At 41.3% G+C, this 18547-nt stretch overlaps 1 protein-coding gene across 15 annotated transcripts in view; it reads left to right on the top strand.

Annotated features, from left to right (window-relative positions):
• Positions 1–6769, top strand: part of Ctnnd1 (catenin delta 1) — a 52744-nt gene extending 45975 nt beyond the window's left edge. For 4 of the 15 annotated variants that reach the window (XM_037204924.1, XM_037204920.1, XM_037204921.1 and 1 more), the window contains 5 exons: positions 10–97; positions 3274–3336; positions 5023–5126; positions 5518–5604; positions 5901–6769. In XM_037204924.1, the coding sequence (XP_037060819.1) occupies positions 10–97; positions 3274–3336; positions 5023–5126; positions 5518–5604; positions 5901–5912 (354 nt within the window). In that variant the 3' untranslated portion in view covers positions 5913–6769. The remainder of the gene's footprint in view (positions 1–9; positions 98–3273; positions 3337–5022; positions 5127–5517; positions 5605–5900) is intronic. The other 11 variants (XM_037204927.1, XM_028894184.2, XM_028894182.2 and 8 more) reach the window with 4 other exon arrangements.
• The last annotated feature ends 11778 nt before the right edge of the window (positions 6770–18547 follow it).

Below are 18547 nucleotides of genomic sequence, written 5' to 3'. Positions count from 1 at the left end.
TGCCTCCAGGTGAATCTAAACAATGCATCTAGAAGCCAGAGCAGCCATTCATATGATGATAGCACTCTCCCACTCATTGACCGGAACCAAAAATCAGGTATAGTAAACAAGAGGTGCTCCCACCATTATTTAATGTCTTGTTAACTAAGAAATGGGGTATGTATGTATTTCTAAAATGAGCTAGACCCTGAATTATGCTTTGGAGTAATGCTTTGCCTCAGTAATCTTACATATTATAATATGTAAGAGAATAGGCTTGAATTTAGAAATTAAAACAGGCAGGAAAGGGTATGGTGGTACACACCTGTAATCCCAGTCCAGGACTCCAAGGTGGAGGAAGGATCAGTATGTCAAGGCCAGCCTTGGCGACATGAAACTCTGTCTCAAAAGAAAACAAAACCAAAATCAAAGCAGTTGGTGAGCTTGAGTGTGGCTCCTCTATTTGCCTGTGGACTTAGAGAGCGAGGCATAGTTTTTTTGTTTCATTTCTTCCTCTTTAAAAATTTTGTGTTCTGTTGATTAATGTGCTTGGTTAATTATTAGTGCTTTTCCAGTTGAAAAACTAAAAACTACTGACAACTAGAAAGTCTGTTATTTCTAGTGCCTAGAGAAAAGCACCACTATTGCTATTTTAGGTTATAGCTCTGTGTGTGTGCTTGTGTTTTTGTGTTTGTGTGGTACTGGAAATTGAATGCAGGGCTTTCTAGGTGAGTTAGAGCTTTTTAAACCACTTTACCATAGATGAATTATATATTTTGTATTGTATATATTTTTTCTCTTTCACTGAAATTATGTACTGTAACCCTTTTTACCTTGATTTGATTTTTGATTTGACCCATGGCTTTGGAGTGTGGTACGAGGGCCCCAAAACTCTTGGACATGTGTGCTGAAGGCATAGGAACAGTGGTGCTTGCTATGGCTGCTCAGCATAAATGAGGGTAGCAACACTGATCTGAACAAGTTATTTTCATTGCCATATACTCTATAAAAAGCCATCTTCATTCAGGAGCATCCTCGATGGAGCTGTAAACATTAATACCCCCAAATGCACGTTGTTTAGATGTGTAGTGCTAATGAGAACATGTACAGCACTTGTGCTGTGTAGGGAGCCACTGTGGCTGTCTTGAGGCAGACTATAGGTGTTAACTTATTAGACTACCTTTTTTTTAAAAAAAAAAAAATAGAGCACTATTTTACTTTATGAAGCAGCTGAGACATGGTTATTTGGCAAGCATTTCCACAAAAATAAATGTGGAAACCTTATCACTTTGATTAAAAAACTGGGGCCAAAGCAGGACTGTGGTAGTGCACACTCTTAATCTCACCCCTCAGTAGGCAGAGGCAGGCAGATCTTTTGTGAATTTGAGGCCAGGCTGGTCTGCAGATTGAATTCCAGGACAACCAGGGTTACATACAAAGAGAAACCTTATCCCAAACAAACAAACAAACAAACCTTGTCTCAAAACAAAAACACCAAAATAAAAACACCACTAACAAAAAACTGTCAGTATTTGCTACCTGAGTAAACACTAAAATTTTGGCTGAGTATGGTGACTCATTCCAGCACTTGGAAGACTAAGGCAGGGAGATTGCTCTTTGTTTGAAGCCTGCGTGGGCTACATAGGGAGTTCTAGGCCAACCTGAGATGTAGAATAAGACCCTGCTCTCAAAAAAAAAAAAAAAACAAAAAAACAAAAAAAAAAAAAAACCAAGAAACAAAAAAACCCCAAAAAACAAAGAAAATAAAATTCATGTTTCTGAGTTTGGTAACTTCCCAGTGCTTAAAAGGCTTTTTCTAGAGCCATCAAGGTAGCTAAGCAGGTCAGCTCACTTGCTTCTAAGCCTAACAACCTTAATTCCATCCCTGAGAACTGACTCCTGAAATTTGTCCTCTGACCACTATATCCATATTCTAGTATGGATGGACGCGTGCTCGCGCGCGCGCGCGCGCGCACACACACACAATGTAATAATAGGAAAGTTAAAAAATAAGGTGTTAAGAATAGAAATATCAAATTAAAAAATGGCTTTTATGATTATATAAGTGGTGATACAAATGTGTTTTTAAAATACACATACATACTAAAATCTGCTAATTTTATAACATTTGCATAGTTCTATAAACCATTATCTTGCGGGGAGACAATGCCATGACATTTCAGATTCCTGTATGAGTAAATGTTCCATTCTAGGGCAAGACAGGCTAACTCATTTGTGGTTTTCTTGAGGGAGGGTCTTCCCATGGACCCTACAGTTGCCTGGAACTTACTATGTAGAATCAGGCTGGCCTGGAACTTGCAATGATCCCCTACCTCTGCCTTCTAAGTGCCAAAATTATGGGAGTGTGCTTATTAATCAAAGTTAAGAGGTATACAAAAACGTTAGACAGTGCTCCCCACCTTGGTTTTCTTTTCTTTAAAAATTATTATTATTGTGTACATGATATGTGTTGTGGGCACACCCATACTGTGGCTTTCAGTGAAGCTCAGGGACAACTCTCTCTGGAGCTGGTTCTTGCAGTTCTGCGTAGCTCCTGGGGATCAGACTCAGGCTGCCAGGCTGGCACAGCCAGTGCTTCATCTGCTGAGCCACCTTGCCAGTCCACTCACAGTGCCTTTTAACTCGAAGATGTTTATGATAGGTAATACATTTATTTCTAAGTGGGGTAGAAGTTTACACTTCTGAATATAGTAGTGTGTATTTATTCCACACGATAAAAGTCCTTTGCATCCTAATTTATTTCCTGTGTGTGTGTGATTGGGGACTGAATCTAAGGTCTTATTTCTGGTGGCTAATGACTTACCTACTTTTGAGCCACATCTCCAGCCTAGACCCTCATAATTTTAAGACTAAAGGGGCTTTGAGATGTAATAGCTCAGATTACTGAAGTACTTTTAATTTGTTTATTTGTTTGGGTGTGTAGGTACATATGTGGCGGTCAGAGGACAACTTGTGTGAATCAGTTCCTTCCACAAGTTGGTTCCAGGGATGAAACTCAGGCCATCAGGCTTGGCAGCAAGTACCTTTATCTACTGAGGTGTCTTCTGGCCTCTGAAATGTTCTTCTCTTTAGGTTCTGTATGAAAGGGATCAAAGTTCTGTGAGGGCTTTCCTGTAACTGTAGGCTGTGATTAGTACTTGGCACATAGTATGTGCTGAGTAAAACTTTATTTGAATAAAGGCAGGGAAGGATGGCATGCCAGAGAGAAATGTCTATTAATATAGATCTTGGTGTATTGGATTTTGATTTGAATAACTTTCTAATTCCATATAGATAAGAAACCTGACCGGGAAGAAATTCCAATGAGCAATATGGGGTCAAACACAAAATCATTAGGTAGGTGATGAATTCCTGTCTAATGTTGCAGAATAGTGTGTAGTTGGGGTGAGTAGGTATTTTCTCCTTTTCTTTTCTCTTTTCCTTTCTTTTTTTGAGACAGGGTTTCAAGTCACATAGGCTGGTCTTGAACTCAATTGCAGTTGAGGTTGATCTTGAACTCCTTCCTGATCCTCTTGCCTCTACCTCCAAGTGCTGGGATTACAGATATGCTCCACCATGCCTGGATTTTTTTTTTCCTGTAGCTTTTTACCCCCCTAAATACCCTTATCTTTTACCATTCCTGAAGTACTGTGATTGGTAATCTCCATTTGAAAGGATATCTGGAAATATAATAAAATTTGATCAATCCCTGCTCTTTTCTGCATTTTCACATGTTTCTGTGGATGGGATGATCTTTCTTAAATTTTCTTAATTTTTTTTCCAAAACATTTTTTTTAATTTTAATTTTTTGAGACAAGATCTCTCGGTGTATTCCTGGCTATCCTGAAACTTACTTTGTAGAACAAGCTGACCTTGAAATCACAGGGATCTGCCTGCTTCTGCCTCCCCTGTGCTGGGATTAAAGGCGTGTGCTGCCATGCCTGGTTTATTTAATTTTTTTATGCAGTATGAGTGTTTTGCTGGTGTGTTTGTTTGCTGTATGTGGTGCTTCGTGCCCTCAGAGGTAAGATCCCCTAGAACTGGAGTTAGGGATGGTTGTGAACTACTATGTGAGTGATGGGAGCCTAATCCAGACTCTTCTGCAAGAGCAACAAGTGTGCTGAGCCACCTCTCCAGTCCCTGACCTTGAACTCTTGATCTTCCTCTTCTAACATATGTTCTCAGAAAGTCTTGTTGTGTCCATATAATCTGTCCTGATCTCGCTCTGTTCTTTCTCTCTACTTTCAGTTTAGTTGATCTACTTGCTGCTGCCTTTTTTTTTTTTTTTTTTTTTTTTTTTGAGGCAGAGTCTCATAGCCCAGGTTAGCTATGAACTTACAATATAGCTGAGGATGACCTTAAATTCTTGGGCCTCCTGCCTGCCTGCTATTCTGTCTCATCATTCTACTTTATAATTTGTTATTATTAGGGTCTCCCATATCTCAGACTGAAATTGAACTCAGTATATAGCTGAGGATGACCTTGAACACCTGTGGACCCTCCTCCCTTCATCTCCCAAGTGCTGCAATTGTAGGTTTACATCAGGACACACAACTCATTGTGCATTATTTAAAAGCCTTGGTATATTAAGCCTTCTACTGGAATGTCCTTCCTCTTTGCTCTTCTGACTTTTCATTCCCAAAGGCTGAACTTAATGTGTTTTGCTTTGTCATTTCCTTCCAGTTGCAGTTTGTTTCTGTTTTCTCCTAATTTCAGAGCGGTCTATAAGCAAGCCCAGTCAATCTCTTTAGTATTACCCACCATAGGACACCGTTGTTGTTCATTGTTATCCTTTTGTTGTTTTCGCAGTGATGGTCATAGAGTCTAGGCCAGCCACTCTAGCATTGAACTACATCTCTAGTACTGGGTATTTCACATACATTATCTTCTCTATTATATTCAAGCTATGTTTAAGCATTAAAAAGCATCAGTCTTTAATGCTTTGGGGCATCTGGAACAGCTCACTTTTCTATCAAGGTGCCTAATTCAGATACATTGTATATTAGAGGGAATATATTGTTTCTGTGTACTTTCCCCCTCTAGATAACAACTATTCCACACTGAATGAAAGAGGAGACCACAACAGAACACTGGATCGATCTGGGGATCTGGGTGATATGGAGCCATTGAAGGGAGCACCCTTGATGGTAAATCCTTGTTATATACTGCTGTGTATATGAGACTGATAGTGTTTTGAAACTGTATGATATATGAAATGGGGAAAGAACAGAGAAAGGTAATATCTTTCTTTGGTAGGTGTTTTCAGGAAAAAAAGTAGAGGTTTTTGATGCATCTTGAAGTTTCTTGGGATGCTCTTCATTGATTGTGTTGGAGGAAGTCTTTGCAAGTGTTATTGATGTGACTAACATTAACTAATCTGTTCTATCATACATCACCCTGTTCTTTCACTTACCTTGAGGGTGTTTTACCCTTTTACTTTTAACAGTGTTTGTTTACAAACTTGGGATTTCCCTGATTGGCACATAGTTAGAGGTTCTTATCTTGGCTCTCTTACTAACAAATTGCATGTGTTCACAGCAGGACGAGGGGCAGGAATCTTTGGAGGAAGAGTTGGATGTGTTGGTTTTGGATGATGAGGGGGACCGAGTGTCTTACTCCCCCATGGTATGTCCTCCAGTCACCCCTAAAATGGTTCTCAAGAAGGAGGCCTCTGTATGCCCACTCTTTGCCAATCATGTTGATCTGATCAGGCCTGAGACACTTGTCTGAGGCACATGGGGCCCAAGGATTTCTGCTTCTGTGATCCTGACCTCTTCAAAGCCTGGGATGCAGTGGGTGATCTGGTTCTTTGTTGTGTGCTGCTTTCCTGCCTCCAGATTTACTCAGCTGCTTTATTCTCCAAGTCTTCCTGTTCTCAACCTTATTAACAGCTTTCTCTTTTTTTTTTTTTCTCCCTACAGCAGAAGATTTAGCACCACTCTACCTGCTCCATCTGGGCTTATAATATATTACTTTTATTTTTTGGTGGTGAAATGGACTGATGATTTTTTTCCTTTCTTCGCTGGACTATTGTGCCAACTGCCAGGCTGCCTCCTACCCTTATAGCCCAGAGTGGCTGCCTTCATTCCATCAATTCCCAACATCTTCTACTGAAGTTTAATTGTCCTGTCCTCCCATCCCCTACCTCCAGTTTTCCCCAAGAAACCTGACTCAGTTATTTGCATATCTTGAGAAACTGCTGCAGATTAGCTCTTTTTGCCAGCCCTCCCTGGATCCTCGGCCTGTGTGGAGGGAGGGAGAGAGTGGAGCTCTTCACTGGAAGCTGTGGGAAGAACTGAAAATTGCACGCTGTGTATGCGGTATTCAGCATTCTGACAAACTGATGACTTTAATCAAGACTGTCTTTCTGGTGGGGAGGGAACTTTTAATTTTGTTTTGGATAATGGGAAGTATGAGTTCTTCCCTAATCTGGTGGCTTTTTTGAAGCCAAGAAGGCTGGAAACAGTGGCACATTCCACCTGGCAAGGGCCCTCGAGTAAGTGAGGTACTCCTCAAACTGGGATTGAGAACTCTTGTTCCTCCTGTCCGAGGCAGGGACCACAAAGGACCTACAGACTCCATCTCTTCTGTCAGCTTCAGGCCAACCTTGGGGTGCTGCCCTGACCAAGGTTGTCCTCAACCCTCCCCTCTTACCCTGTGATAAATCTGCTAACTTGACTTGGCCGTTTGCAAGAGGCTATGTAAAAAAGAGAATGCCATGGAACACTTCTTGATTGAGAAGAAACAGAAAGATTGTCTTTTGGGGAGAAGATGAACCTCTAGAAGGAAACAGAAGGAATGTACATGAAGTGGCTAGTCTGAAACTGACAGGAAGCTTCAAAGCTGGCTTTCCCCCACCTTCCCTGCCCCATTCTCTTCTTCCTTTATAGGCTGGCCCCTCCTCTTCCCCTCCCTGGATCTGTTGGCCAACTACAAGACTTGTACATACTCCTGCCCCCTTTACCCTTCTAAGGTAGGAGTTGCCCTGGCTTTGCCTCTTCTTTGTGCCTTTGGCCTGGGGTGCGTCTCCTCCCTCTTTTCCACGTGCCTTTCTTTGCCTCTGCAGTCTCATTTCTCATGATTTTGCTAGTTAGATTTTGTTATTTTCTTACCCACAGTTGACCCTCAGTAGCTGAAGGAAAGGAGTGGTGACCTAAGGAACCTCAAGTCCTCCTTGGGGATTGTTCTAGCCTCTGATTTAGCCAACAGTGTACAGTTGGAATTGGTGTCTATCCTATCCTGATGAGTCTCAAAGTGAGGCTGGTGGGAGGGAGTGCCATGACTCTTACTCCTTAGTTGTTCCCAGGTGCCATTATCTGAGAGGTTATAGGGAATCAAGGGTTTCTCTCCAGTTCCTTTGCCTCCATCATACCCTGTCCAATTGTAGGGAATGTTACAGGTTGGGTTAGAGAATCAGCTACTATCTGGGTTGATTTTTTTTTTTTTTTTTTTTTTTTTTTTTTTTTTTTACTTTTTTCCTTTTTTCCTTATTTGCCTTTGTTCCTTAATCCAAAAGCTCTATTCAATGCAACTGGAATTCTTTATCCCTCTTGTCCTGTTCCTTAATATATTGAGGCTATGGGGTGGGAGAAAAGTGCACAACCCACCAACCCCTTTCCCTATGCATTACAATCCCCCCCCTTTTTTTCCTTTTTTAAAAACTGTTTGTTTCCCTCCCATTTCTTCCCACCCCCATCCACCTTTTCTGGCAGAAAGGAGCCTCTCTCCCTGGGACCCTCAGAGTACACTGCACAGGGAGCCTTCCCACCCAGACCTGGCTCTATTCTTGGTTTCTTTTGTCCTCCTCTGCTCTTCCTGGTGCTCTTTTTCGGTGGGGTGTGGGTAATAGAATAGCCATGGGCTTTGGGGGACCTTTAACTGTTTTTTTGTTTTGTTTTGTTTTTTTCCTCTTTCATTTATAAACACTAAACATTCAATTTCAGCAAACCAAAAATCCTACCTTCCCACCGAACACTACTAAGGGGCATGTCGTCTGCTCTCTATCTTTTCTCTTTTCTTTCTCTCTTGTTAATGCTTTTAAAAACAAATGAGTTTTTTATATAAATAAAGTTTTTAAAGTGTGTATGTGGGAGGTCTGTGTCATTTCTTCACTTTGAGCTGTATTTCCTCCCTCCTTTTCATCTTGACTATTTTGGTGTCAGTGTTCTTTTTCTTTTCAGAGCTGCCAGAAGGAGGTTGTCTCAGGATGGGTTCACTTTTGTTTCGGTCCCAAGTCTTAACCAGGAACATTCTTGGGAACACCCCCAACATGAGTCTCCAAGTTACTCGATGGCTGAAGAAGAGCAGGTGGACACAGTAGAGATAGAAACTGCAGAGTGCAGGCTGACAGCCCCCTCATTCTCTGGGGTTTTCTCACATCATTTGACAAAAGCAACACTGAGCAAAGCCCTCTGAAGACATGCTCTTTTGAACACAACACATTGAATCTAGACGGTTAGAAGCTGGCAATCCCTAGCAATCCCTACTGCCACCTTAGTAAATGTGAAAGAGTTCAAAGTCCTCTGCACTAATCACAGGCCATGCTGATACTTCTCAGGCTGAATGGAGTGGGTGAGGCTGTTTGATAGGATGTCCTGCCAAACTGTATATGGCTGGTTAACAGAAATCAGATTACTGGGGGTTATCTTGACGGCAGATGCCAAAGATTCAGACTCTTGGGAAGACACTTTTCCAGGACTCTTAAAGTGCTGTCATGTAATTTAAAAACCTCAAGAGAATTTGTGTAAAATTCTTCAGTTAAAATTATTTGGCTGTCCAGCATCACCACATTATACTAGATTTAAGTATGAGAACTTTTTTGGGCTTATGAGATCAGGCAACCCCCCCCCCACACACACACACACACAGTAGCTGTGTACACTAAGGCTTGATTTGTTCTTACACCTGTAGTCTTAGATCTGAAGAATAAAATACAAAGTAAAAAAACAGTTTGCTCTGCAGCAAGGTTGAATTTTTATGTATGTAGAAAACCCTGGCCATTGGTACTGCAGTAGATAGAAACCCTACTGCAGGCTGGCCTTAAGCTTGTGATCCTCCTGCTTGTCTCCTCAGTGCTGGAATTACAGGTGCACATCACCATGGTCAGCTACACACATATTTTTCAAAGATCTAGATCACACATACTGCTAATCCCAGTACTCTTGTGGCAGACACCAGCCTGGGCTGCATGGCAAGACAGTCAGTCAGTCAGTCAATCAATCAATCAATCAATCAGTTACTCATGCTCATACCTAAAATGAAATGATGAAGTGACTGGTCTATAAAAGCCCTATATGTTAAGTTTCTTTGGGTTTGTTTGGTTTTTAAAGCCTCACTCTGTAGCCCTGACTGACTTGGAACTCACTATGTAGATCAGTTTGATCTTGAATTTGCAGCAGTCCTCCAGCTTTTGACTCCCAGGTACTTGTGCCATGATGCCTGATTTTCTGATAAATTTCTTGACAGACTTGACAGTGCTTTTGAGGTCTCTTAATACTTCTTGCTCATACTAACATTAGAAACCTTTAGGATTTGTTCCTTTGTGGCTCTTCTTAATAGTTTTTTTTTGGTTTTTGTTGTTGTTAGCTTTTATTTATTTTTACTTTATGTATATTTTGCCGGCATGAATGTCTTGCCTCGCATGCGTGCAGTGTCCAAAGAGACCAGAAGAGGGTGTTGGATCCTCTGGAACTGGAGTTGTAGATGGTTGTGAGATGCCATGTGGGATGCTGGGAACAGAACCTGGTGACAGAACCTGGGTGCTCTGGAAGAGCAGCCAGTGCTCTTAACTGCTGCCCTTCTTAGTACTTTTACAAAAAAGTTTTTTTACCTTATTTATATGTGAGTGTGTATCTGTATGAGTGTATGCCAGTTGTCTGGGTGCCCCTGAGAGCCAGGGAGGGCACCAGATCCTCTCAGAGCTAGGGTCACAGGCAATTGTGAGCTGTTAGCTGTTGGTGTTTAGAATGAAGCTTGGATCTTCTGGACTCAAAGCAAGTGCTCTTAACTGTTAAGCTATCTCTCCATCCCCCTTAGTACTTTTTTTTTTTTTTTTTACGTTATAGAATCAGTAGATGTAGTTTTGCAGACATAAGCAAGTACATAAGAATTACCTTGGTCTCTTGGTTGAAAATGTAGATTCCAAAACTGACTGGTGAAACATGGCCTCTAATTCTAATATTTGGGAAGCTGAAGCAGGCTACCTACAAATTTGAGGACACCTGGGCTGTGTTGCCAGATTCTAATCTTACAAAATAAGATGAACCGGGGCCTGGAGAGATGACTCAGAGGTTAAGAACACTGGTTCTTCCAGAGGTCCTGAGTTCAATTCCCAGCACCCATATGGTGGCTCACAACCATCTGTAATGAGATCTGGCTCCCTCTTCTGGCCTGCAGGGATACATGCAAATAGAACACTGTATACATAATAAATAAATAAATAAATCTTTTTTTTTTTTAAAAAAAAAAAAAAAAAAAGATGAACCCACACTCCCCCAAGCTTCTGGGGGATGGGCCTATAGCTCTGAGCTAGAGTGCTTCCCTACAGGCACTAGACCATGGGTACTGTACCAACACCACAACAAATTCCTATGTTTCACTGTGGAAACTGATTCATAGGTTGGTCTGGGGAATCTGAGCCTTGTAAAGTGCAATGGTTATTGTATGTGGTTATCTGCCTTGAGACCCTGGTCTAGGGCATTTGATTATTTTCCATGTGGAACCTGGGATGACGGACCAACTCTTTTGGCAATAGTGAGTATAGATAATGTGATGATAACCACAGGAAGATAATTCATAAAAGGAAATATTTGTTTCAGAGGAAGTGCAGAGACTGAGTTCTAGTACTTCTCTATCCTGCAAATCATCCAGGTAATTCGCAGGCTACCAAGGCAGGCTGGCCCCGAATATGGTGCCCTTTAAGGCAGAAAGAATGTCCTGGATTATGAATTAATGAACTTCTGTCTACAAAAGGGTACTTCAACTAGGGAGTAAATGGCTCTATTGTCCAAAGCCAAAGAGGTCAGGTATAAAAATGAATCATTCTAGAGAGAGGGCCTAATTCAAGAAAACAAACATGAAAGAAATACGATACTGCCTGAAGCAAACTTCTTTTCATAGAACAGACTTCTTAGCTTTTCTGCTACCCAACTCTCCCTTAAAACATTAGTTCAGTGCTTAGTACTTCAGCTGTTTCACCCAGGATTACTGGCAGATGTGAAAGGAAAGAAAGATGGAGAAGCAAGGTAGATAATTGCCATTGAGAACAACTACTTGGATCTGTTTGCATTGTGACAGCTTTGAATTTTTATTTTGTGTAGCGTACAGTGACCAGGGCCAACAAGCCACAAGTGAAACTTCGTTGGGAGCTTCACCCATGCTGCTATGATTGTAAGAATTTCAAGCATTTTTATAAGCATGTGACAACTGGTCTTTTTCTAGTACTTGAGAGTACTACACCTGTCTTTATCCGTTTTTAGTTTTGTTGCAGCAAAGGACAGCCACTTGCACTTCTGAAGACACAAAGGCTATGTCTTGCTGCCATTTCCTGATATCTCTAGTGCTAACAAACAGTCCAAATGCTGTAATGTACCCAAAGAAAAGGAATATAGGTGGGACTCCTGATTATGTTCATAGAGTTGCTTCCTATGCACTTCTTGTCTTCGTCGTTTTGTTTTGTTTCATTATGACGTTTTCAAACAAAATCTGTTTTATTGATGCTCTTCACCTATCTTTGCCATCCCTTTGGCCCTCTTTGTGGGCCATCTTAATCCTTTCAGTATTGATGTTGGTCTTTTTTTACTATTCAGGCTTTTGCTTTTGGAATTATGGTGGACTAGATTCCCTGAGAATCCTTTGAGCAGAGGGAAGTAGCATGCTAGATAAATATATTTATTAAAAAAATACTCTCATCCCTGTCTTGTTGGTATTGAATTCAGGACTTCACACATTAGGCAAACACTGAGCTACATCTAGCTGTGTATAAAAAAAAAAAAAAGAAAAAAAAAGATAACTGTTTAAACACACGAAGAGGCACAAAAGAAAGCTGATCTTCCAAACAAAGCCAAGACTGGGTCTTTGCAAGTATCTGATAAAACCAGCTTCACCCAGAGTTGTTGCCAAGCACAGCATACTTTAAGCTTCTAAGGAATGTGGGAAAGTGGAAAGGAAGGATTCCACATAAAGCTGAATACCCTTAGCACAAAGATGAATAGATTACTCATGATCAGATGGTTTGCTCTGTAAACCTTGTGACCCGAATTCAATGCCTGGAACCCATATAAATGTGGAAAGAGAAAACTGACCCCACAAAGTGTGTGCACACCTATTACACAACAACAAATAACTCGTTTGAGGGCGACAACAAAGAACTTTCCCTGATCTTGATAATAGGTTGGAAGGTTTGCAATCCAAATTTCATTACCTGTGTGACTCAAAAAGCAGTAAATAGGGACTTTCAAGTCATTCTTCATTGGCCGTAACTCCAGATGGTTTCCAGAAGTCAGTGTGTTTCCTCTAAGGTTCAGAAACAACTCTAGTAGACTTCAAGTGCTCAAAAACTACACAGAGTAGTAAAGAGCAATGAGTGAAAATGGGGATAGAAGACATATAAGCCAATCCTTAAATACTTCAGATGTTTGTTGGCACTAACATGGACTATGTAACAAGACATGGATTAAGGTCAATGAGTTCCTGTGGAATGCAGATTCAAGAAGGCATACTGTTCAAAGCCCTGGTAAATGATGTAAATGTAAGCTTTACATAAAGGTGCATGTAATTAGCAGCTGGACAGAATGAAATCAGAATGTTGGACAATGGCATGTATGTTGAAGGGTGATTAGAGCAGAATTCTCAGATCCTTGTGTTTGGGAGAAAAGTGAAGATACTGATCAAAGCTTTTGTGAAACTAAGTGTCCATATTAGCTTTAGCTGTTAAAAGAATAGAGTATATAACTTATAAAGAAAAGCAAAAGGGCAGAGGTGTAGTTTAAATTGGTACTTCATCTGATGGAATGAGCTAGGTTTAAGGAATAGAGGAAAGATGTGTGTCATCCCAGGGCAGGGGTCACCATGCAACAAGTAAACAGATGTGTGCAGAAAAGAGCAAGGGTGGAAAGCAAGTGTACAGATGGGCAAGAAGTCCGAGAGTTCCCAAAAAGGCAAAGTTAATGAATTATGCTTACATAGCCAGCACTTTTCCTCAGCTGTGAGATGGACCTTCTTTCAGAGACTGATGGCTTTGAGGTAGGAGAGCCAATGAGGAGCATTGTGTCATTATTCCAGTTCATCTCAGCGCCATTCATCATTTCCTGGGCACCGAGGGCTTTCTCAGGGCCATTCGTTGAAATTTGGGAATGCTGATGCTCCATCACCATGAGGCACATTTGTAATAGACACTCTCCTACGAGCAGAGGGTTTAGATTTTAAACTGGCTATATGTATATATATTTAAGTGGATGAGATCCTGAAAATGGGAGCTAGTCTTTGCCCCACAAAACAGTAAACTTCATGCTTCATGATGATTTGTTTCATCCTCATTTGTTTGAATAGGATGCTTTTCCTTATACTCTTGTTCTATTTTGCTCTTGGTCTGTGGTCTAGAATCCCAGAGGGAATGATTTCAATCTCTGTTTAACTCTCTTTCCCTTGGATATAAACTGGGATTTAGAGTTTTGAAAGACCAAAATAGGGATAGCCATCTTATCATGAGACACAGTGTCCGGAACTGTCCTGTCTCATCCTGTTATCTCTCACTTGTTCTAGAATCCGCACCTGTCTTTTCATTTCTCTTCCACTTTCTCTTGAGTGGAAGGCTGGTGTGGAAACTCACAGATCTTTTATTCATAACCTATGCTTCGTTTGAATCCCAGCAGGTTTATTACTACAACAATTCAAACTTACATGGGTCAAATGAGACCAATGCAGGCTGTAGCTGTGCCCTTACCATGCAGCTCTCCACCACAACACCTCACACAAAGGTGGAATAGGTTCCAAACATGGTAGTTCCTAGTAACCACCAGTGATGGCAGAGATAACGTACGGGTGCCCTCTGCTATCAGGGCCTATCACTAGTCGAATCCTGGCCTCCTGCAGAAGGGCATGCTTCTTCAGACCTATCATATCTCAACTCCACACTACTTCATATATTGATTATTTTTGCAGAATTGTGGCTTAGGAGCTAATGTAATTTTGTGATAGAGCAAATGCCTATCATTCGTGCATGGTCCCCTGAGTTTAGTCCCCAGGTCAGACATACAAATTCTTACTTGTAAGAGTTTACGTAAGTATTTTTAAAGCAAAAGTTATCAGAGCAGATGGTAGAGTTAAAATTTTTCTTCTGTGTTATCATTTTGTTGTCTGTACTTTCAGGCATCTTTCTCTTTGCTCCCACAACAGACCTGCTTTTAGCAGTGGTTTCACATATGCTACATATTCCATAGTCTGTTTTTCTCATAAAATATGCCATGGACATCTGCAGATACAATTGTATATGCTCATGCTTTATGTTCCTAATGACTGACTATTTTACCATTAGTCTGTGTCACATTGTTATTTAAGCCTTTATCCTCTCACTTCTGAAACACCTTTCTGTGGCCACCATGGAAACTGTAGAGCCAGATATTAAGCATTCTTCCTTCCTTTCCTTCAGAACATACCAAAGGGGAACTTTTTCTTTTAAATATTTATTTTCATGTGTATGGGTGTTTTGTTTGCATGTATATCTGTGTACCACAGAGGGCTTTGGATTGCTTATAACTGTGCTTAGAGACCTTCTAAGCTGCCATGTGGGTGTTGGGAAGTGAACTCAGGTTCTCTGCAGGAGTGGAAAGTACTTTTAACTGCTGAGCCATCTTTGCAGCCCTGAAAGGGGATTTAATTGTTTTAAGCTCTTATTTCATTGAAAATAAGAGTTTCTCTGCTTAATGTCCTCAGCCTTAATGTGTCTGGCACTGCATGAGTACAGAGACAGGAGGGTTTGCCATTGGCATTGAATCCTAACCTGTGTCTGATGGAATCTTTAGGAAGGACTCTGGCTCATGCTGGTTCCCTTCATGTCTTCTGTGTAGTCTTAAGGCCTCATGCTCTTCTTGCTGGGTGGGCATGGTTAGTACCTGACTGCATACTTTGGTAACCCAGTTCTGATTCTGCTTTTTCTTCCCACAGTATCTTTTTTTTTTTTTTTTATTTTTTTTTTTTTGATTTTTTGAGACAGGGTTTCTCTGTGTAGCTTTGCGCCTTTCCTGGGACTCACTTGGTAGCCCAGGCTGGCCTTGAACTCACAGAGATCCGCCTGCCTCTGCCACCCGAGTGCTGGGATTAAAGGCGTGCGCCACCACCGCCCGGCCCCACAGTATCTTTTAATTCTGGTAACTCACATCCCAGTGATGACTTCTTCATTCCCATTTACTTTGTAAACTGCATTATAATAGAACCGTTCAAGAAAATGACCTTGAGCTGGGCGAAGTAGCATAAGCCCGGCACTCGGGAGGCAGTGGCCAGTAGATCTTTGTGAGTTGGCTTTAGCAAGGTTTACATGGTGAGTTCTAGAACAGCCAGAACTACATAGAGAGACCCTTGTCTATAAAAAAAAAAAATGGAAATGACCTCTTAAATGAAACCCCAACTTCTTTCATACTTCATTTTCCTGCAAATATTTGTCCAGTAACCACTTGATTCAGATGCTTGGGCTTAAGGCTGCTCCTGTTTCGAAGAGTTCCAATTCTGTGATGAAGGCTGTAAATTAGGGTCAGTAAGGTAGGCACTACTCCTTTTAAGGGCAGCAAGCATCCTTGAGGCGGACTGGGATTATTAAAGGACAGCTAGGATTCTGCTTCTTGGGGATTTGAAGTCATTGAAGTCAGATCGAATACTGTGCAAAACTACAGAAATGGAAGAAGAATATAGTGCACTAGGCACCAAGTGGGCAAGAGGGCTTCTCTTTGTAGAAACATTTCATCTCATAAATGAAGTAGTCAAAAAAGAATGTCATCATGGTGGAGTCCCTAACAGCTGGATCTTTCAAGCATTGAACATCAGTGGTCCATACCACAAAACGGTACCATCCATGAAGTTTAAAAAATCTGAAGATGTGGTCCTTTGTTCAGTGCTGAAGCACAGCAAAAAAAAACTCTCCTGAGTCTGATCAAGACTCTGGATCTAACTATTTAACCAAAGATAAGACAGGGGAAATACTAAATGATGTTATTAAGATACCCAATTTCTTTATAAATTAATTACAATAAGAAAAGAATGTAGGGGGACCTATGGATTGCAAGATTGCAGTTTCAATGATTGCCTATAAACCCAGCACTGGGGAGAAAGTGAGGAGGGTCAGGAATTCACAGGTATTCTCAGCTACAAGTCAAGTTCAAGGCTATTGTAGGCTACATGAGACCATTTTTCAACCATGCCCTCCTCTCAAAAAAGGACATTTTATGAGAATTGGACATTTAACTAAAATGCTTGTTACAGAGGGATGGCCATTATTCTCTAAGTGTGAGTTTACAAAGTATAATCCCCCTTTTGTTTTGTAGTTTCTGCTTTTTGAAACAGGATTTTTTACTGTTTTGTTTTTTTTGTTTCATTGGTTTTTATTTCATTTTTAAATGATTTTTTTACAACTTTTTTAATGATTTATTTTTATTTTCTGTACATTGGTGTTTTCCTTGCATGTATATCTGTATGAGAGTGTCAGAGCTCCTGGAGCTGGAGTTATAGACTGTTGTGAGCTGCCATGTGGGTGCTGGGAATTGAACCCGCTCCTCTGGAGGAGCAGCCCATGTTCTTAACCACTGAGGCACCTCTTCAGCCTGTTTTATTGGTTTTGAGATACAGAATTACAAAACTTCAAAACAAAACCAAAACCTAGATTGGCCTTGATTTTGCTTTGTAGCTGTGGATAACTTTGAACTCTTGATGTTCTTGCCTCTACACATAAGAATTGGGATTATAGAGCATGGTGGCGCGGCGCGCGGCGCTGCGGCGCGCGGCGCTGCGGCGGCGGCGGCGCTGGCGCGGCGGCGCACGCTTTAATCCAGCACTCGGGGCAGAGCAGGCGATCTGTGAGTTCAAGGCAGCCTGGCTACAAGTGAGTCCCAGGAAAGCACAAAGCTACACAAGAAACCTGTCTCGAAAAACCAAAAAAAAAAAAAAAAAAAAAAAAAAAAAGAATTGGATTATAGGCATCTGACTATTGTGACAAAGTCTTGTGACACATCCCTGAACTCAAGAACCTCCTGTCTCTGCCTGTCAAGTGCTGGGATTAGAAATGTGTGCCATGACACCTGTCTACTTGCAGCCTAGCAATAACAGCAGTGAATCGGAATGTTCGTGGGTGAAAAGCCGTGATGGGGAAATTTGCTTGTCCTGTGGTGGTGGAATGGATGGGGTTTAATGAAATGTGACTGGCTGTGAGTTAATCATTAAAGCTGTTAGACATATGTGGAAGTGGTTTTTTAATATATGTAGTATTTTATTTGCTTTTTATGTGGATGAGATTTTCTGTAATAATAACATGTGAATTCGACTACTAGTATCTCTATGCAAACATCAGGACATGGTCAAAACAAGGGTAGCAGCAGCAGAGGTGGGTTTTGGGTTATGTTTCTTTCCCTGCCAAGTGTAGGCAGAGGGTGGGTTGCAGATTTCTGTGGGACTGAGGGTTTGGGGTAAGGAATTCTGGAATAGCCATAAGGATAGCGAGGTGGAACCAAGGAGACTCCTTGTCACATTTAACAAGAACAGCCCTGCTTCTAAGTTTTGTTAAGTTTGGTTTGTTGGTAACATTTCATTTATAAGCATGACTGTAGAAGACTTAAAAGATTTGTTTATGGCTGTTGATGAATCATTTGGATATTTTAAAGGCTGATACTTGAACTATATACTGCTGAAAAATTATAGTAGAGAATAGACAAAGTAGGAAAATTGGTCACAAGGCTACCACAGTATTACAAATGAATGAGAAGTTTGTTTTAAGGGAGTTTAGCTAATCAAGGTTTGGCCCAGGAGGTAAATTTGTGTATAGTAATTTGTTTCTAGGAAGGACAGAGAGAGCTCTGAGCAGCTGCTGTATGGACTGGACCCCAGCTCCCTCCTGCTCTTGACAGAGCACCCGGACTCACAGCCGGTTTCTGTGTCTCGGTGTCTCTGAGTAGTCTTGCAGATGGACTTCTGCGCACCATGACTGATGAGGGTGGATGGTAGGGAACGATGCCTGCTGAGTAGGCTCACGGCAACTTCTTCCACCATAACAGCTCCTCTTTCAGCCATGGCTGCTTCTCATCCACACCACACCTTCTTAACAGCACTGTACCTTTAAAAAAGTCATCATCCTCTGGCAATTTCCACACACCACACACAGTGCATCTTGGTAACATTCACCACCACACCTCTTTCCCTTTCCCCCAACCCACTGTGCCTTATACTTGCTTGAATTCCAGAGTACAAAACTCCAGCAGTTGGCCATCTTTTCCTTCTTCTCTTCAAACTTGAAATCTTTCCCTCTTGGAAGAGCCGTGGACTTGTCTGTCACTCCTTCTGGCACTAAAGTCTCTTTGATCCCCGTGCTTTT

The sequence above is a fragment of the Peromyscus leucopus genome, chromosome 4 (assembly GCF_004664715.2).
Source record: "Peromyscus leucopus breed LL Stock chromosome 4, UCI_PerLeu_2.1, whole genome shotgun sequence".
NCBI classification, from domain to species: domain Eukaryota; kingdom Metazoa; phylum Chordata; class Mammalia; order Rodentia; family Cricetidae; genus Peromyscus; species Peromyscus leucopus.
The sequence above is the reverse complement of the archived record's forward strand: the minus strand, read 5'-3'. Positions and strand labels throughout refer to the sequence as shown.